This window comes from Macrobrachium rosenbergii, chromosome 1, assembly GCF_040412425.1.
Source record: "Macrobrachium rosenbergii isolate ZJJX-2024 chromosome 1, ASM4041242v1, whole genome shotgun sequence".
NCBI lineage: Eukaryota > Metazoa > Arthropoda > Malacostraca > Decapoda > Palaemonidae > Macrobrachium > Macrobrachium rosenbergii.
This window is the reverse complement of record NC_089741.1, coordinates 46,859,303-46,881,523: the sequence shown is the minus strand read 5'-3', so window position 1 is coordinate 46,881,523 and position 22,221 is coordinate 46,859,303. Positions and strand designations below refer to the sequence as shown.

Below are 22,221 nucleotides of genomic sequence, written 5' to 3'. Positions count from 1 at the left end.
TGCATTGGAACACATTTGCTAAAGGGAGCTTTGATAAAGTTGCACAGAAATGTTTCTCTCTCTTATGTCCTTTGTTTTGTCTTGAATGAAGTAAGCTTCATTTTAACATGGTAAGCATTGGATATCAACATGCCTCACTCATGTCTTTTTGTTGTGAATGTTAAAGCATTCTGTGTAGCATCCAGTGTCTTGCAGAGTTGCATTTATATTTGGCTCTGATTTGATTATTGATTAGTGCTTGTTTTGGTGATGGGAAATTGATAAAATGCCTCAGTATACCTGTTTAATATATTTGTTCTTTTTTTTTATGCAGAATTGAATAACATTGCAAAATTAGAACTCAGAGTCCCTTGAGGCCCTATTCAGATAGTTTTATTCTTTACCTTAGCCCCAAATTAACATAACTATAATTCTCTATTCTTATTAGGGTTATAGGTTACATTTCTAATTTGATATACCTTGCTGTGCATGTTAAATTGAAGCATTTGTTGATTTATATAGTCACAAAAGTTAACTAGCCTATTTTAGCATGATTACCAATGTAGTCAGATTTGTAGAAGCATTTGTGCTTTTGTTTATGGCTCTTATTATTAAAGTCACTTTCATTCTATCTATTTGGATGTTAGTGTGAAAGAGGTTAATTTTGTAAACAATGAAAATATGTCCTCTATAATGATACAATATACAATTATATTTAGTGTAAGGAAACACAGGCAAATATTTTAGTAGGTTTACTTTAAGTTGAGATAACATTTTAGTGTCTAATAGGCAGTAATCTTGAAAGTATGTAGATTAACTGTCAAAAGTACCAAGTACTTATATGTGGTGGATAGTCATGATTTAGTTGTTAATCTTTCATAGGTTTAAGTTGTCAATTTTTTTTTTTTTATAAATTTCAAGGGTATAAATGAAAAATGTACAGTTCTTAGCAAACTTGTTTATTTGTAAGTTGTATTTATAAGTGTTCCCATGTACAGCAGTATCAACATGTAAATATTCTGTGAATAAAAGATCGTGCCGTTATATGGAAAAGTATGATAGTGATAAATGACACATTTCCAGGAAATGTATGATAGTGAAGGATAATTACGAGGGAAAGTATTTTCAGACGTGAACTGGAATAGTGAAGCTAGTTTTTACTTGTTTTTATTCATCATATGTGGTGGATTCCTATCATAAATTGTGGTACTACTTTTAAAGTGAACATCAGTGCTTGAGGAGTATTGTGACTATTTTGTGGTTGATTGGTAACTGCTCTGAATTGAAAACATGAAGTATAATGGTACAGTGATCTAACCTGTCTTTGGTGGCAAACAATTTACCTGTTAGATAGGCCACTAGGGAAAGTGGTACTTTTATTTGAAACCATTTCTATCCTCTTTTTAAAGAGAATAAGTGCAAAGGCTATTGTTCTTTGAAGGCTATTTTCAAGTATCACAAGAGTGGGAATTATAAAACAAACCATGACCTGTTTTGAAAAGGTTTGAATTTGAGAGAGTGCATTTGTGCTTGGAATCCCTCCTTTACTTAGTACACATTTTTTGAAAAGCCACAAATAAGTGAATCCATCTCCATTACATTTGATGTTTTTGAAGTGGTGCCATCACTTTGAATAGGATGGTATTTAAAAAGAACGATAGTATCATCTCATCAATGTATATTTGTACATCATTGTGTAGGCAGGACAAAAGTTTGATTCCTGTCAGGATTGTGGTTCTGGAGCTGTAAAGAATATTTTTATAGGACCTGTTATTGCATAAATGTTGCCGGAAGAGTGTTTTACAAAGGAATGTCTGCTGTTTTAACGAAGTTCTTTGGATCGTGTTCTGGATCCCTTTTGACGTCCTGCAGCGTCTTCAGCTGTTGTTTTGCCATCGAAAAGAAGTGTTTGAAGTTATTTTTAATCTGAAATTCCTTGAACCTTGGATTTTCAGGTGTATTAAGATACCAAAGATAGCTTTATGAAAGTGGGACAGATATTGAGCATGAATGAATAATTAAGGTTTTTTTATATATAAAATTAAATTTTTGAATTATTCATAGATTAGCTTTAAACATTTTGAAAATGGTAGATTACCTTTCTTGAGCAATATATGATTAAAAGCCTGTGGTAGTAAGTGTTATTAGTGTCACATTTTTGTAGGCAAGGTAGACTTACCATATGATTTTGTAATGAATCATGAAGAGATTTTGCTGTCTAAGACAGTCTTAGCGTACAGAAAATTTTGTATATTGAAATGATTTTTTTTTTTATTATTATTATTATTATTATTATTATTATTATTATTATTATTATATAAATCCAAAGAGTTTGCATCAGTGTATCCTCAACTCATGTTGAGGCATCCTTATGACCTCAGCTGGAGCATCATGAATAACATCATGAACCATGGGATGTTGTATTGATGGACAGCATTTTGTTGTTGATTGCTGATTTGATTGTCATCATGCTGGTCATAAATAAAACTGGAAGAGGTTGCAATGAACAGTTTAGCTTTTGTTTAGGAATAAATCAAGCCAAAGATTAATTTTATTTCGCTTTCTCAGGCTTTGCAAGTACGTAAATGATACCGGTTATCTTTTCATCTTGCAAGAAATACTGGTAATACTTTTAAAATGATAAAGAGATGAGGAGGATAGAAAGAAGAAAAGAGAAGATTAAAAGGATTCTTGATACAGTTCTCACGGGTCTTTACAGATTAGCATCTTAAGTCCTTCATTCCTTTATAGTTTCACTAATTTTCTCAGTAATGAATTTATTTAAATATCTAACAATATTGTGTACCTTGTTGATGCTCACTGTAGTTTTCTATTATTTTCCTATTGTTTCATTTGTGCTTGGAAGTTGGTTATAGTTTAGTTTTTTGTTGTCCTTTAGTTTACTGATTTTGTTATACTAGAATTCTTTTTTTATGGTACTGAACAAATAGTATACTTTGTAGTATGCATTTTTTTTCTTGATTCTTAGTTTGGCATGAGAAAGGAACTTTTAGTAAATTATTAGTCCAACAAATAAATATTCTGTTACAATTCTTGCTGAGGATTGAACTCCATGAATTATTTGAAGTGAACCTATCCAGAAGTTTTTCAATATTAAATGGTTTCTTTCAAGAAAATTTACCATATTTGTCATTCTGGGGATGTTGGCTTATGATTCTTATTTTTCTTGTTATTTTTATTTTTCTCATATATAGTTACAGGCAGTCCTGCTTACCGGCTGCATTGGTTAATGGCGATCCCGTTTTACGGCACTTGTTTAGTAACACCGTTAACTGGATTTTCGGTGCCGATCTCCACTTAACGGTGGCGCCGATCTCCAGTTAACAGCGCCGTTAAGCAGGTTATTATTGCTATTATCACCGATTTTCAGTTAGCAGCGCTCGACCAGGAACGGAACCCCCACCGTTAACCAGGGACTGCCTACTGCAAAGGCATACCCCCATTACTGTGATTGTATCATTCAAATTGAAATGCATAATACTGATATTTCAGCAGATTTTCTTACATGAAGTTTGTCATGCAGATTATTGAAACATATATTGTTTAAAGCCTTCCTTCAAGGTTATGCTTGATTAGTGATTTTTCCATTTAGTTTTATTTTGTGGTACCTGTGGTTATTTTGTTTGTGATAAGTTTTCCTTCATATAACAAATGTAGCTCATGAGATTATGATAGACTTTTAACTTCATGATTTACTTAATATTCTTCCTGTGAAATGGGAATGTTCTCTGGTACTTTATTTTTTCTTCATTACCGTGTTTTACTTTTTTGTTGTTTGAGATACATGTGAATGAGCACCGTGTCTTGAAGGGACTGTATATGTCTATACTAAAGTAGTCCAGCAAAAGCACCAAGTACCATTTCTAGAATTTCATAGGGATTACCCAAAGGATTTGTTCTGAAATGAGAACTGATTATTAGAACAAAATAAATGTAGACAAGTTGGACTCTCAGGTGTGAAGAGATTGAAAGGAATGTATGAGAAGAGTATTAGGCAGTGAGCAGTGTAGCAGGGGTCTAATGGTTGCTGCAAGAAGATTTAGTTCTGTCTGCATTATGGTAGTAAGGTGCACTGTAAGCAATACCTCCTTTTCAATTTAAAAGGCAGTGAACATACAGTTGTGTTAGTGGTATTTTTTTTTACGCTGACAACTATCTTATGGATATAGAACTTGAGTAATACAGTACAGTACCTCCTAAATTCTGGCTCCTTCTATAATACAATACCAAATATGGGCTGCCATTGTTAACATGAGAAGGTTTTCAACTTTTCTTAAATTTATGCTAGAAGCAGATTACCAACACCCTTCTTATCCAATGCTATCACTCAGTCACCCATCTGAAATGCCATTGGGAGTTTTCTTATGTGTAAAAAATGCTGGAATTATATTACTCGTGATATGCATATTTCAGTGTGCACTTCACTTAAAATCTGAAAGTAAGAAAGTAAGTTAGAGCAATAGTGTTTTGTGAACAGTCTTATTTAGGTATACATAATTATGAATAATCAATGTTTTCTTATTTAGATTAAGTAGTAAAAAAACATTGGAAGTATTATCTTTAATCCATTAAAAAGCCTGTAATCAAAGCCTGTTAGAATGTTTGACAGCACAGAAAATTAAGAGATGTGAAATCTTGATTACAGTGTTGGAGATAACTTTATTATGAACAGTGAAATCTTGATTACAGTGTTGGAGATAACTTTATTATGAACAATGTAAAAATACCACTAAACCACATTTTAAGCCTGGTATGGCTTAGCGAAAATTGAATTAAAGTACAGTTAAATAAGTAGGACAGCCAGATGGGAATATCATCCACTGTGGGGATGATACTCCCAAGTGAGGTAAATGTTTTAGAAGAGATGCCACTAATGATTTGGTTTGTCAGCTTTACAAACAAGTTAAGATTGGTATAGAAATGTTAGAGAAGTATTGACAGGAAGTGTGTTTATTCTATCAAGCATAGCACCAGTCAGGTTAGGCTTTTCAGAAATCTCAAAGCCTTATTGCAGTTCATTTTTCTGAACTATTAAATGTTAAGAAAAAATAGTTAACTGTCTTTAATACTGATTTGATGCAGCAAAAATTTAAAGAAGGGTATGTCAAACTATTGGTCAGTTTTTCTTGTGGACTATTATGATCCAAAGTGCCTTATTGTCTTAGAATGTATTTTGAATTCAGGATAAATATAAATATACTTGAAGTAATATGAAGAGACTGCTAAATAGAGTGTCATGAAGTGATGTGTGTTGTTAACCCTTCTGTGCTTGGTAGGTTACAAGGCAAACTTTGCCGGGTCTCTATAAACTTGTTGAAAGGCATTTATCTCTTTATATTCTATATCAGGGAATATGTTATAAGATTAAAAAGAATAAAAATAAACTGTTGGTATAAGTTTGGTAGTTGTCACCATACTTTCAATACATATTTTTTTAGTAAGTTTTCCTAATAGACCATGGAAAAAATTACATTAACCTATGCACACTAGGTATTAAAGTATCCTGCAATTTAAAAAGCCCCTCAGATATAAAAACAAAGCTCACATTTTGCATTCTTGCAGAGATCAAGACAATTTTATTTGTAATTCAGTTTACATTTTTATATGAAATCATATAACAGAAACTTTAGAAACAAAATCTACAGTTGTACTACAGTTCAAGAACAAAATTTGTTTAATCAGTACAGCATCCACACATTGAAAAATTGAACCTCAGACATGTCTTCATGGATATTGAATTCTTATTCATTACTGTTCAAAGAAGATCATGTGTTTTGCCAAAGGAATTTTAGATTCATATGCTTTTTATAAAAAAAATATGTGAAGTTTCTCTTGTTCAGTATGATTTAGTAGTTGAACCAAGTGACTTGAGTTGCAGTCCTTTACTATGATGTAGACTCATTATGAAATTACTTGGAAAAATATTTTATTGAAGTGTGCTTGTTACTTATGGTTTCTCCTTAATTATTGTATATATTCCATAATCTCTACATGGTCAAAGGAAATAAGAGAAATACACCATGTAACTCAATATTTAAATTGAACATCTGTTGAAGATCCTGATACTTGTGCGTCTGATGCTTAATACATGTGAACTGAACTGAACATTGTTTATACCAACAATAGCTTTGTCCCTGAAAAGAAGAGGTATTTGTTCAGTTGGTTATGTTTGTATTAATGATACTCAGGAGTTATGTAGGTTTTCATAATTATGAATAGTTAATTGTTAAACTTTAGGTATTGTATTTACACCCAGTTTGTCACAAAGTTAGTGACTTGCCTGTCCATCCTCTCAGCATTTATGAAGAAGGCATTATTGTGATGTAATCTGCTATTTATCAGCTGCCCTCAAGTGAAATGATCAGCATTGAATTTTTATTTCCCAGTTCAGGGATTTGATAGGTCACTGTTTTTTCCTTGATGTTTACTGATTATATATATATTTTTTTTATCAGATCATTAGTTTTCAGATGACACTGCTGCCTGTTAAAATGCCTTTTTGATGTTGCGAGACTTCCTGTTTCATTTCCTTTTCTCAAGTAGTAAACATGAGTCCTAGCCTTAGATAACAATTTATAGAGATTTAAAAATAGCTAAATATTCAACAGCTGTAGGTAGGATTGTTTATTGATCATGTGCAATATAATTTTGATTTACTGTAAAGTTATTTAGTGCATACTGATGATTAGGTTGGTTTAGCATAGAAGGGTAACTTGTACAGTACAGTATTTGGATTTTAAGAGCATTGAAAATAGCCTTTATTTGTGTCCACTTTGAAGGTCAAAGTACATTATAAGCATCTAGTCATAATTAGTACAGTATTTTTATTACTTAGTAATGATGACCAGTATATTTACGGGTCACACAATTGTTGACTTTGATACAGTGACAGTGTGCTTGAGAATGCACAGTGCATTGTTCATGTGTCTCAGTTATTGGACTGACTGCATGGACGTTTATTTATCTTTTTCTGGTATCTTGAGTGCTCGTGCCATGAACATGCATAATAAAAACACACAGCTTAGAGGGTGGAATGACATTTGCAAAAAGGTACTTACTATATTGAAAGAAAAAGATTCACAAACCCTGCATGTGTAGAGAAGCATCTGGTAAAAGAACGTTTGTGGCTGTATTGTGCTATTTGATTGCCAGTAAAGTAGTGAAAGCTCTGTGGAAATATGGAAGAAAGTTTTGGGATGGCACGAAAATACAATTGAAAATGTGGAGTAAGTTCTTTTTACCAAATTGACCGTGTTTGGTAATTATAAGTCCCCTATTCTAGTTTTTTGTGAATTGCAGTTGCAATGTATATTGGTTCTAGTAGACTACCTCATTTTTTAATACTAGAGATGTCTTTAATTTTACTACACAAACAAAAGTCTTATAGCTAGAATGAAAGAAAGAAGTACATTGGCATAATTTAGTTTTACACCAAAAATAATTTCCTTTTATGCATATAACAGGTTTATGATACTTTGGCTAACAGGAAACTTTGGTCTTTTACTGTTGCAGTTTTGCTGAATCACAGGGTGTATTTGTATGTATGACGTGAAATGCTCTGAAAAACTTTTCTCAAGTTTAAAAACGTTTATTTGGATGTACAGGACTACATTTTGTAATAAAAAAACCCATTAATCATAATTAGCCTTTCTCTGTGTAACACAAACCAAGCTACTCTGACCTGACGAGTTGAAAGAAGAAAGGTTCTGTCACACATGCCCAAGCCACAGCCCCCACCAGATGTTAACATCTCGCTCTTCTTTGTAGCTTTGAATGCATCGGACGTGTACTGTATTACATTTGAAGTCTACACTGAGTTCTTTGCTTTATCTTTGATGAGCTTTTTTCTTTTTTGCTTCTGTTGTATCTCTGCAGTGTTTCCTGTTTCTCATTTTGTATTCATAATCTTTTTAGTTCATTTTGTATCCTGACTTAGTTTTTGTTGATAGTAACTGTAGCCCTTGCTTAGCTCTTATAAGAGATAAATATTCTCTGCAAGTTTATTTACGATACTGAACTGTGAGCACCAGAGAAGGGGACAAGCACTGGGTCAAGAGTTGTGACTATTGCCTCCACAGCCAGATGCAATAGAATAGGTGTAGAAGAGTAAGCTTAGGTTGAGAATGCTGCAAAAGCTGCCGGTGCAGAATCAGGCATATAACAGGAGTGGTTGCTTACATGGGACTACTCGCTGGGACACAGGAGCAATGCTGAACAGGTGCCAGCCAAAGGTAATTAAAAACAAATAACTAGCTGAATACTAGTTATCGCACATTATGTAGTTGCACTACAGCCTAAGCTTTGAATTTGAGTTTACAGTAATAGTTGCTTTGTGTTCCATTTTTATTGTGTATTCATTCCCATTTTTTCATTTTTAAACTACTGTATGTGAATTATCCTTTTCAATGTTGCATTTTTCCTGCTTGTACTAACCTTCTTGGAAGTAAGTTATCTTTATTTCTATTGAGCTTTAGATTTGGGCTTTTAGGGAATTATTTTTTGTATTTTTACAAAAAATTTCCTGGCACATGAACATTCATTTTTGGTTTTGTTTGTTTCCTGTAATGGTTGCTCTAGTAATGGTTACCATGTACTCCTTGGACTCTGTGAATTCAGATTTTTCTGGTATCAGTTATATTCCTCCCACTCATTTTTGTACTAACCTTTGGGAAGATTAACCTTATTCCTCCTACTGAAGTTTCTCAAGAGGCCCTTGCCCAGCTAAGGAGCAACTCTCTGGAGATCAAGCACCCTCTTGTTCGATGTTTACAGCGTCAGTAACCTACAGTAGATGTTGTGATGCCAGCTTTAGCAACCATAATAAATCAGTCATTTGATGTTGTTTATCCTTACCTGGAAGTGAGTTTTTCTTGAAGTACCTGCCTTTACACATCATTTGATTGGCATGTACCATCCAGAAATATATCTTCCATTACAACCATTACTTATGGAATCTACCATGATTTCCAAGGTTGTCATTGGCTCCATTGTCTGCTGTGTGTGGGAATTGAACTTAAAATATCAAGGTTTTTATTCCCATGAGAGGTTCCTTTGCTTCATCATCCTCCTAGATTGCAGTTAATGGGTTTTCGTTGAACAGTCTTTCTTTGGAAAGTAAAGCTTGTTTCTTACAAACTGATTAGTCATAATCTGACCACCTTCCTTCCCCTTGCTTATACAGATGTGGGTTGTCATAGAAGAGAGAGTTGTTGCAGGTGAACAACAGTGTGTGGACTGGGCATGTACAGTGGAACCTTTCTTCTTTCAACTCTTCAAGTCAGAGTAGCTTGGTCTGCTGTCACAGAATAAGGCTAATCATATTAAATATTTATTTTAAATTTTTTTTTTTTTTTTTTTTTTTTTAAGTATTTTGGTGTGAATGTTAATACAGAACTAGGTATGAAATTACTTGACTTTAGGTTTGAAAATTTGGATCAAGTGTGGATTGTGGTACCATCCCATGTGTTATGGGTAAAAGTTGCAGGTTTATCAAGATCACACAGAGGGGGATTGAATTTGAATATTATGCGGCAGCATAGTTTTATTATACCTGAAAATTTTGTCATGAGTTATTCTCATTCCATGTGACTTTCTGCCCCCCATCCCTTTTATATATAAAGCATTAAATTCTGCATCTTCCCTTAGTGGCATTTGAATCTGTAACACATCCCCTGGATAAATTGTCAAAAGCAGATGTAGAATGAAAATTCATATCATACTGAAGATATGCATTGTACATTTCTTCAGTGCTGTAATATACCAGTGTTTGTAGATGTACTTGAAATTTTTGTATATTGGTATTTCAGTGTAAATATACAGCAGGTAGTGCATTTGCTACTGATACAACAGTGCATTATCATGTTATATATTTATGGTATATTTGGGTGATATTTAGAGGCCTTTGACACATGAAGTGATGTTTGACGAAAACGTATGAGAGGATTGGAAATTTTTGACATGATGTACTTCAACTATTTACTTGGCTATATATATATATTTTTTTTTGTATTACATTTAGTGAAAATAGGAAACTTGGGGTTATCATTATTATTTTCATCTTCATGGATAGTTTGTATCATAAGACACATCATTGACATTTGTGAAGTCCTAAAAGATACCAAGTTTGTATTTTGTGCACTGCATTTTGTGAATTACATCCCGAGTAATACTGGAGGTAGTCTGTACTAATTGTAGCCTAAAGATTCTAAGAGAGAAGGTATGTATTAACTTTTGGATCAGTTGTTTGGCATCTAAATGTTTAAAACTTAAAGTTAAATGGTGGAAACTGAAGTGAGCCTTGTGTAAAGAAATGTTCTTTCTTTTTGTCATGCCATTAACCGTATGTTGAAAGATTGAATACTTTTATTTTAAAAAATGCCTTTTAACTGGTGTATGTTTAAGAGTCTGGTACTTCTTTTAATCCTTAGCACAAGAACTGACATAATAACTGCCATGAACTTTTAAAATCTCCAAGATAAAGAAAATTATACAGCTCTGGGAAATTTTTTTAGATTTTATAAGGGATAGACAGTGATAGGTTAAAGCAATGTAAAGTATTTACAGTATTGCTGACCTCAGATACTGTAATTCCTTTAAAGTTGATCACTTAATGGCAGTGCTAAGATGCTAAGTTAACTATACATCTCAGATATTTGTACTACAATTTTTGTTAATTACAGTATTAATTTACCATACAGCTGTAGTATAATTAAATATGGTCACTCACACAGCACATAAACAGTAGCCTAAGAGACACAAACAACCCTTATTCCTCACCTCACATTATACTGTTAAGGCCACTAGGAAACTCTTTATTCATCATCCAAAGAAAACCCATAATTTACACAAGGAATATTTTACACAAAACTTACACAAAAAAAGAGTTAAAAGTAAACCTTGAAAGGGTGGGGAGGGGGGGTTTCCTTGCAAAATTCATAAACTTCTGGTGAGAACCACTTCATGAAAAAGACCTTCTCAGAAAACAATAGATGATCAGGTACTTAATCAAAAGTCCAATAAAATGAGATATGACTGACAGTTCCCTTCACACATACATATGCTCAAAACACAAAAAGATATAGAAACAGTAAAACAGGAGGAACTTAAGAGCAAGACATAGCTGGCATAGAGACTGGTGCTAAGACAAGTACAATCCGAGAGCTATTGAGTCGCACGACAGCATGAGTGTAGATGCAGAGCGTTGAGGATTTTCTGGCGAGGCATAGTAGGCACATTCTTTTCAGTATATAGGTCAGCGTGACTGATTAGTTCTGCATGGGATAACATATTTTATGATTTATGGGATGTAATGAACAGTCAGTTATGGTAATTGCTGTAAGCTTGTACAGTATTTGGAGTTTTCTTAGTTGTTTACATGTTCTAGGAAGTATTTGACAGTGATTGTTATTTGAACCAGAGAATCATTTTCCACAACTTTCAGTGGAATTTCATGTATTGAAGAAGTAAAGAACATCTTTTTTTCTTGTTCATCATCAGTATGTGTAGGTTTGAAAGAGAAGATAAGTAATTTAAAATGAGCATGTCTATTAGTTCTTAGACTTTGTAGCTGTTTATTACCAAGTTTAGAAGATATTAAAAAAATAGGTTAGGCCTGTCAACATCCAATTATATATTTTTTTTCAAAAGGCATCATTACTTTGTTTCTAGTAATCCCCTTGTCCTCAAAAAATGTATTTTGTTAATGGTTCTTTTCTTCAGGGATGAAATAATTGTCTGGTTAATGAAGACCAAGTCAGACTCTATCCAAATATTTGTAAACCACATCAGACGCCATCCAAATATTTGTTTTTAATTTCTTGCTTTAATATCTGACTATATCAGCCAACAAGAGTGAGGTCATTTCCCTTGCTTTCTACCAACAATATCTTTACATCATTAAACATTCATATCACAGTTATATATTACAGTATAAACATATCATCACATATAGAGTAGTTTTTTATCTTGAGACTTTGTGTTTCAGTACTAATGGTTTCAGGTATGATATACTAAGTCCACACAATTCATCAAAATTTCAGATACCTGCTTTGTCTCTCTAAGAAAAGATTCCATGTACTATTTTCATTAATGGCATGATGAAGGGAAACGAGTACAGTGTTTACTAGAAAATTTTGTATTTTGGATATTTAAATGTATTACAAACAGATATGGTAATTCAAATCATTCTTTTTCTACTACGTTTTTGTATATTCACTAAGACTGTGTGCACCTTCACCAGAAGTGGAATAAGCAATTCCTTAATAAAAAAAAAGTGACATGATTCGTAAACCATGAAGAACAGAAGACTTCTGTTACAGTAACCTGGAAGTGTTAAGTTTGTTTGATGTTTAGGGCTTTTAATTTCAGATAGGTATATTTTGTTAATTACTATACCAGTTTTTTTTATAGGAATTTGTAAAGGCAAGGTGTCATCAGTCTATAGCTGTAGTTTCTCTGTAGTGACCTGTGTTTAATTTTTATACCCTTGTTGAGTAGTTTTTACATTCAGAACATTCCTTTTAGTGTAGGGGATGCTTAGATGTATTAGTTATGTTAGACAAAATCCTGCTATTGTTTGCCCATGACCAAATATAATGCACAAATATACTCCTTTTTGTTGCCTTGATATTACTGTTACTTAAGGTATTTTTTATAGATGTAGATTAGGTAACAACGAAGATCTGTGATGACAGCACTTCATATTTTGATTTGCCTTATTTATTATTATTATTATTATTATTATTATTATTATTATTATTATTATTATTAGTTACCCAGCATGTATTTTTAACAATTCTCTGTTCTGTCGTATTCAGAGTATTAGCTGCTTGATGCATGGTACTTTTGAATATAAGAAAGATCTCAGAAGACGTCAAATAAAATTTATAATTGAATTCTGTTTTCTTATCCAAATATAGTAATTAAATAAAAGAGCTGTCTGGTTTCTTTTGGATTTTTAAAGTGTAGAATGTACAGTATTTTCAATTGCTTTTTTTGTAAGGATGCTGTGCTTCATGAGAAAAGTTAAATGCTTGAGGATTTAAGCAAATTTCTCTGCATGGTTTATTAGATATATCTTAAGGCCACATTCCATTGTGATGGTAATTTTAATGTCATAAATTTTAAAGAAAAGCTTTGCTTCATTTATGTCAAAGGATGGCTTTATTTTGTTGTCATTTTTAACTTTTAACATAAATCACTTAAAATAAACATTTTTAAAGTGAACTATACCTGGAAGCACTGTAGTATTGCTTACAGTAGTGTCTTTTGTGTATGTATATGTAATATCTTTTTTATATGCTTGCTTGCTCGCTGGATTAAGGGCATGGGAGTAGAGAGAATGGTTGCATGGTTATACTATGTTTATCAGTAGTGCATGCCAAGTGGATGATATACCACTTCTACCCCAAGTAACTTCAGACTCCTTGTAGACACCCGTGATATTTTTTTTGTACACGTTTTAACACAGCTGTGCTGTTAAACTTCTCATTCTTCTCAACACTAGAGCATTTGGCATTTTTATAATTCACCTATGAAATATGTGTAAATGCATGAGCACATTTTGTATTCCATTTGTATTTATGCTGTTGAGTTCTTTTGTGCAGTGTTATAATTTAAGGGGAAAATGAAAAATATATGCTTGAATAGAGGTAAGAAGTTGAAAGTAAAAGTATATTTTGCATTAGTTAGCATTAAAGGGATAGAAAATCAAAATGATTAGCATATTTTCAGTTCTAGTTTTTATGTGGTTATTTTTTAGGGCAGTGAGGACTTTTGTGTATGTTAAAAGATTGCAATTTTTTTATATTTAGTAACTATCCCGAAACGCCACTGATATCTTGAGTTTTTTAAGGAATAATAGTCTTCGTACTTCAGTGTAATGTGATTGTTTTGTTTTTCTAAGTTTACAAATCACAGAATTTCATATGGGGACAGAGCATGAAATATTTTCCATTGGACCATACTGCTAACAATGCTATATATATGTATTTTTGTATTCATTGTTGCTTGGGAAAACGCTGTCACTTAGATAACTAACAGAATCAGCTGATTTCTTACTGATGTTCCCTAACCGCTTATCCCCCTTTCAAAAAGGGTGGGAGCATGTTATCCAGCACATTCACTGTGTTCTTTGAAATTGTCAGCTGTAGTAACATATCTCATGATGTACAGGATTTTTTTTTTTCATGTATTTTTTCATAGCTTCAGTGTTCATAAGAGGTAAAAGCCACTGATTCTCAAATTCAGTATCTTCCCTCACATCAGTAATAAGTTTTCTTATTTTCATTACATGGATGTTAGCGTTCAGTAACTGGGGGAGCTATTTGGTGAGAATGCCTTTTTAGAGAACTCACTTTCCCACCTTTCTTGGTCACTTGTTGCAAGGTCTTTGTAGCTTTGCCAAGATGATTCCACCTAAATAATAAATTGTACTAGTTATGCTCTATAACTGTTAATGAGGCATCATTGTATGGGGAGGTCTGGAGAGAGCTTGGTTTTGTTTGAAGTGACATTGTTTGGACCCAGCCTTAATAGGTTGATGGAGCTCTCTTTGAAGGAAGGTTGGGGAACTTGTAAATGTCCCTTGCATCCTTGGGTAAGAATGAACTCGAACAGCCACATTAAAATATACCCCCATATAGAGAGGGCTGTGGTATACTATTGGAGCAGAATGAGTTTTTCCTTCCTCCCAGCTGTAGTTTCACAAGTTGAAAAAGTATGACCATTTTTCTTGTAAGGAAGGATTTTGAGACTGGATCATATTTATTCCAGTCAGGAAATTATGTATAGATGACAGGAAGGAAGTTAAGTGCCGGCAGTGTCTGTCACACTGTTGTCCTCTTCTGAAAGCCAACTGTATCTTTGATTGTGCACAAAACACAAATCTATAATACATGTATAACATGTCCAAAAAACATGCATATGTTGGAACATTATCAAGCAGCATACACGCTATAACATGTGCTGATAGCTCCAAATCCTTGTCTAGTATAGGATTTGCTCAGTACTATCCCTGAAACAGTCCAGTTCTCTTTTACTTAGTAAAGCTTTTTTTTATAGCAGGACTGCATGTGATATGGCCAGTAGTCTAGGTTATTGAAAATGTAACACCAAAAAGATTTATAATTTTTGGTGATTCTAGAAGTGCTTTGGAAATCCTTCAGAATTATTTTCCTAAAAATTCTTTTGTCCAGTAGATTGAGATTTCATTATACAAATTATATGCAGCTGGTATAAATGTTAAAATATGTTCAGTTCCCTGCCCATGTAGGTGGTGGTGAAGCAACAAACCTGCCACTGTTGTAACCAAGTCAAATATACTTTCTTGTATGGGCATTTTTTTCGAGTCTAAAGCCCATCATCTCAACTGAATGGCATTTTTTGGCACAATGAATTGGATAAGATAAGTTAACCCACTGTTGAGCTGTGGTATTCTTCATCCTGAAAGGAAGCCATATATTAGTATTAACTTGTCTTCGAATTGGTTAAACTTTTTTACCTATGGGTGTTTGATGGATAAGCCCCATGACCCAGTTCAAGAATGGAGACCAACAGTGAACAAAAAAACATATTTCATGTTACCAGTTTACAGCCAATAATAAATATAGTGTTGGAAACAAATCCTTACAAGGAATTGTATCAATCTTCAACATTTTCAGTTAAAATCTTGTCAGATATTTAAAGTGTTGTCATTTATTAAATAAGGTCTGATTTTTGTATTTAGAACAGACACTTTGGGTTCATCCCCTTTGAGAGTTAATATCGAGAATCCCAAGACTAGAAAATTAAGACATCTGTAATAGCTGAGTTGTGGAATTCATTTGCAAGTCTCCAAATGTGATCACTTCAGGTTTCAGGCACAGAATTAAAAACACTACTGTTCCTAGCTATTAATATCTCCTAAAACTTTCATCTTTCCCTGAATGCAAGGTATTTGATACCCAATGTTCAAATTTCAGTTATATTTATTATTGGAAAAGCAAATGATCTAGTGTTACAATAGGAATGACAGAACAGTTGACTGGATTCAAATCCTGGATTCAAATCCTAATACTGTATATTTCTTCACCTGCCTGAACTTTAAAATAGGCAGGGAAGTACTGTTGAAGACATATTGAGATGGCTTCACAGAATTTTTTTCATTTAGCTGAATATGTAAACATTAATATTGCATGCATCCATGTGACAGCTAAGTCATGGAGTTGAAGGTGTCAAGTTCTCCCCTTCTGAAATAGGGAAGTAAAGATTAGATTGAGATGACACGGGGAAGAAAAAAAGCTGAGGCAAAAGGAATGCTATTCACACACTTCTCCTTCCAAAGTCTGCCTGGCCATTTATCTCAGAAGTGTTTCTTCTCACATTTAACTTTTAGATTTCTCAGGGATAGTATTCAAGAAACAGGACAAATAATGCAGTTGTGTACTTTAGTAAATGTGATGCAGACTAAATAACAGTTATAGTGGAGGAGAATAGTATTATTATTAGAAATGTCTAAACTAGGTCAAGACAATCCTCACTGGGAAATGATGATCTATGAACAGAAGGTATTGCATCAACTCTTTGAAGAATTAAACTGTGAACTGTATAAGGAAATGTCTGTGCATCGTGAGCTTTGTTAGAACAAACCATGATAGGCTAAATTTAATTAATTGTTATAGCATAATGAATTAAAGCCTAGACATCAACACTTTACTGAACAGGTATGACGTCTGCAAGTGAATTGAGACGTAGTAGTTGAATTTAAAGATTAGACTCTTCAGTTCTCCAATTGTTTTTATAAAGGCCACATTTGTTGAGATATTTCAGTACACATGTGATCTTTGCGAGGAAACAAGAAGAGCATCTCTGTGAGAGCATGCGCTAGGCATGTGCGTGGTAGCTAATAAGTATTAATGTGATTGAAAGCATAATACAATATTATGAAGACAAATTTTATTTAACTTTAGACATGCAAAAAACTACATTTATGCGGTTATGAGCTTCCTGTTGAATTATTTTAAATACAAGTAGCTTTACTCTTGGCATGAATCAGAAATCATTGAATCCTTAGGCCAGACAAGTATTATACATGGCTTTTTTCATAAAACTGATTAAACTAATTATATGTTCTTTCCATGGGACTTCCCAGAACACCTTTTAAATATCATAAGCTACTTGTAAATATAGTATGTACTATTTCCTCTATTAAATATACAAGTAGGTTTATTGCTTTACGGTTTGTTGTTCCTGTGCCCCTGGTAGTGCAAGAAATGTGTCTGTTGATTTCTTTTGTTGCTTCTTTTTTTTGCTTTACCCCATAGTATGTACAGTATTTATTAGTAGTGAGTTAAATGTGTATTTTTATTGGCATCTTGGTCTTCCTGTACTGTTACTTTTATACTATCAGATATGGTATTATGATATGCCATGGCTTTATTTTTTGTTCTGTGCCCTAGCATTTGCTAGAACTGAAAAACTGAAATATCAGTGTTACATAGGGTGCTTGTATAGAAAAATAATGCAGTTAAAGGAAGTATTTTCAACTATTTATCATTTTTTTATATTCTCATGCGAGTTGTTTCTTAGAAACCTGACACTGTGAGAGGGCTTGAATATCAGTAGAACTTGTTCTACTTGTTCTGGTTTAGTGGCAATATCTGGTAACACAAATCATGTCCACGATTGCTGTGATGAAGTGATTTGAATGAATTTAGTAACACTGAGATGAGGAAGCAAAGACTTGCTCATGATTTAATAGGTAAATATTATGAACTGTGATCAGTTAAGAAATAATCTTCAAGTTGAGAACACAACCTTTTGTTTCAGTGTTGAATCATTAGCTGATGTAAAATATTTTACTGGATACTTAAACACAGCAAGATTGTTTCAAGAGAGTAGCACTGTATTAAGCAAAGTGTTTTTCCCAAAGTACGACCTTAGTATGTTATTGCATGGAGATGTATGTTGTTGTTACTGCTCCTTTTATATTTTTCCCTTTTAATTAGTTCTCTCCCACCCTTTTGATGTAACACTCATGCTGTGGTGCCCATAACTCCTTTTCTTCACACCCTCTAATCCTCCCTTTTTAAAAAGTGTTCCCTTCATACTGGATTGGCTTGATCCACGTGTACTCCCAGCAGGCGGTTGTTTCCCTTCATCCTTACTAGATAGGGGTGATGCATAGGTGAGTAACCTCCACCTGGACTATAACTTTGTTTATTCACTCCATGGTTTATATCAAAGTACTGTGTGAAATTTTCTTTTGAACTTGACAGAGTCATTGTCTTTTTAAATCTGTCCTCTTCCTTTGCCAGTCCTTAATTACCTATATGCAATCAAGAAAATAGTCCCCATTTATGTCTTCCTTGTGACGTGAAGGTTTGCTTTTGAGTTAGTATTGCCAATAGAATAGCTGTAGTACCTTACTTCAGTTGTAGACAGCTATTGTCTTCAATAAAAACAAGTTTATGAACCCATTAAATGTTTACATACTGTATATACATGTTATACATGTCAAGTCTTTCATTCCTTTACTATATGGTTATAAAGAAACAGTGTTTTATAAGAGATCCTATTTTTTCCATATACGTACATAGTTGGATTTTGCATATTTTTGTCATGAATGAAGGCATACACCATAATTTTACTATCTTTTTACAAAATTATTTGTTCATGAAAAGTTTCATCTTTCAGTTTTATTTAATGACTCTTGTTAAGATTGTTCATGCTACAGCAAGATGTAAGAGGCATTCCATGATCATTTTTTTTTCACATTCTTCAGATGTACATAATGAACTGGGCAGTTATTGTGTGTTTGTTTATTTTTCTTACAGACAAATGGTGGTCCTTTTTTTTTCCCCTCATATACTTTCCCTTGGTATATTCCAAAAGGCATGTACTGTACATTTCATTTTCTACATAGCTCTCCTCACCTGTTTTTAGTTTTATGTGAGGCTGTACAAATGCAAATTTTGGTAAGTAAGCCTTCATCTTGCCCCTCAGAAATGTACCTGGTGATAGTTATGTGTAAATGCAAAAGGACCCAAAAGGCTTTGCTGTCTGAAATTCAGTGCAAAAATACAGAACCAAGTTTAAAGTGTCTTAATTATAAATCTAGGATCTATCAGCTGACAGTATTTCATAGGATGTTATGTAGTGCAGTGTTTGCGCTAATTTAATTTGAATGGTTTTGAAAATGTCTAATGTTTTGAACTTATTACATCATTACTAGCCCTCTGAATAATTTTTTAACTTATTACATCTTTACTAGCTCTCTGAGTATGAATTTTTTTTCAATATGGTAAAGTTTCAAATAGATATGCTCTTTAGATTGTGGAAGTTTTTATTATTGGTTCTTTTGAATTTGATTATATGCAGTGTTGAGTAAAGACTGGGTATTTAGGTATTAGATTGAAAGTTAAATCGAACAAGAAGAAGTACCATTGGAGAGCAAAGGAGGATCAGTTAGAAACCCATCTTATTGGATGGAATTGACCATTTGGATCTTAGTTGGGTTGTGGTTCTGCTTCAAGGGTATGTTTTGGGAGCAAGTTTCCTTTTATCATAGATTCATTTTTAGCAAAAATCATTTTTAAGAACATGGGATGAAAAACAGTCTTTCAAGGACATGTACTTTAAACTTGCTCATGTGCTTTATACTTGTATTCCTTTCAATTCTGTCAGTAGGCTCATGACATAAAATTAAGTTTGGGGAGTATGTAGTTTCAAACAAGGAGTAACTTTGGTTGTGTTTTTGTAGACTTTTATACAGGCAAAGCAGTTTTGTTGATCATTCATTCATACCTTAGCTATTGGTACATTCTTCATTGAGAGGCAAGAGGAATACATACAGTGGTGTGTGCTTTATTTATACAAACGATAAAAAATAAATTTTTCAAGTTTGAAGTATGTTTCTTTTGAAGAATGTTTCTTTATACATAGTACATTGCAGATATAGACAGATTCATCAGTAACCTAATAAATGATATTCCTAATATACAACTGCTGGTTATTGTGTCAGTGTTGGCTTCCTGTTTATGTCTGTGTATATTATGCTGTGTTGTCTGTGTTCCATAACTTCCCTTAATCAATATCCTGTTGTGGAATATCTCTATTTCTTTGTCAATCATTGAATTGAAAATGTGTTGCATATGAATTGTGTAGCACGCTGAACTTCTTTTGTAAATGTTGCATTGCATTCTACTTTTATCTTTTCCTATCCTGTACTAAAGGTCAGGCATTACTGCCCAACCTGGAACTAGTGCTATATGAAAGGACTATATAACTCCAATGCTTATTTAGAAGATTTACAAGAAGCAAGGATAAAAGCATTCTTGTGTATTATAACTGTATTTTGTCTCCTAGGCTTTGATGCTGTATATATACATATACATATATATATATATATATATATATATATATATATATATATATATATATATATATATATATATATATATATATATATATATATATATATATATGTAAATATATTATTTTTACATGAAATGAAGAAAATTGCCATATTCATTAAATGTAAGTGGGGGTTAGCGGTGCATACAGTTATATTATTATCACTTTTGCATCTCATGTTAGTTTTTAAATGCTGAGGCTTATTTGGTTTTTGAAATATGCTGGTTTTATTAATGTATGATTAAATGCAGTCATAGTTATTCACATTGCTTTGTTTCCAATTTTAGCTGTAAATTATTTACTTTGTATTATTCTTGAGATATCCATTGTACTGCAGTTTCTTATGTACTACTTGTGATCTACATTTTACCTTTAGAGTTAGGCAGAGCTCCATTGCAGTAGCTATACCCTTTTTGTAATGAAATGGTTGCTTTACAGGCTCACAGAAACTGCCAGGCTGCTGAAAAATGTATTCCGACGCACTACAACTCGTGTCAACTTAGAAGTAGAGCTAGCACGTAAGTTATCCTTGTGGAGTATTGTATTTGTTCGTATGTTGCTAAGTGGTTGTTAATATTTTTAGGCTACTGTACCTGCAGAAATCCTGCCAAACAGTTTTCTGTTTTGTATTTTAAGGAAAAATTGCCTCTACTTGTAGAATAATAGATTAATGCAATATTTCTAAAGAAGTCTTGCAGTGGTTTTTCCTACCATCATTCTTATTCTATCATGTATTTTGTCAAAGGTAAGGTAGATGTCTGTGTGAAAATTTACCACAGTAGAATTCAGTGAAATTTTTCTGAGCACTAGCAACACTTTCTCCTTTCCTATCTATCGTGTGAACCATGGATATTCGTTGGATAGCTCACATGATTCAGTCCTTAGATGTATAGACTGTAGAGTAACATTAGCAGTTAAAAATTTTTTGTGTGAATGCCCAAAATATAATCAACAGAAATGTTAGGTTTTGGAAACAAATCTGTTAAAGAAATTTTCAATCAACCCAATTGTAAAATTTTTAAAGAGCTGTAGTTTAATATTCTAAACATATTGGAAATGACAAATGTTGGGCCAGCTCAGTGAGAACTAAATACTGTAAATTTGGTCAGTGATCTGATTAAACTACTTGATAATGGTAATAATGTCTCAACTACTTGTATTTATTTTTGTTAACACTTTTGATGCATAACATGAACTTCATGAAAGCTGTATTAGGAGACTTCTTTAAGTAATCAGAGGATCTTTTAAAAAAAAAACTGGTCACCAGAAAGCTCAGAAATTAAATCTTTAACCCTAAAAACATAGTGGACCAGAAAAATCAGGATTTAACTCTTGAACCCTAAAAATATACCACACTGTGCTTTTATACTGTAATAGCTGTTATCACGTTTGATTGCCCAAGAAGCCCTTGATGTCATGAAATAGAAATTAGTAAGACAAAAATTTGTTACAGAAGTTCATATTTGATTGCATTTGATATTTTATTTCTGCTTTCATGTCATTTGTCTGTAACAATATGGTTACTTGTACATTAATGGAAATCATTATACACATGACAAACTGATTACAGAAAAGCTACTTTTATATACCATGCAATGGTTAGCATTGGGAATGAACACTCAGCCAGAAGGAGTCATTGTCTCCCTTTAAGAAATGAGTTTGGTGATGTGGCATCTTAAGCTGTTATATATAGTACAGTGATTTTGATAATTGCAGTGGCCATGTTTCTTCTGACTACATTTTTTCATTTTCTGCACTAGTTCATCCTTGGGGTCTTCATCAGAATTGTGCAGTTTTTATAAGTACAATGAATTATTGAGATATAGTAAA

At 33.0% G+C, this 22,221-nt stretch overlaps 1 protein-coding gene across 4 annotated transcripts in view; it reads left to right on the top strand.

Moving 5' to 3' along the window:
- Positions 1 to 22,221, top strand: part of ATP8A (ATPase phospholipid transporting 8A1) — a 126,983-nt gene that overhangs the window by 82,158 nt on the left and 22,604 nt on the right. For 3 of the 4 annotated variants that reach the window (XM_067095585.1, XM_067095326.1, XM_067095408.1), the window contains exon 22: positions 20,830 to 20,909. The exons of the other annotated variant lie outside the window; for it this stretch is intronic. In XM_067095585.1, coding sequence (XP_066951686.1) covers positions 20,830 to 20,909 — 80 coding nt within the window. The remainder of the gene's footprint in view (positions 1 to 20,829; positions 20,910 to 22,221) is intronic. 4 annotated transcript variants of the gene reach the window in all.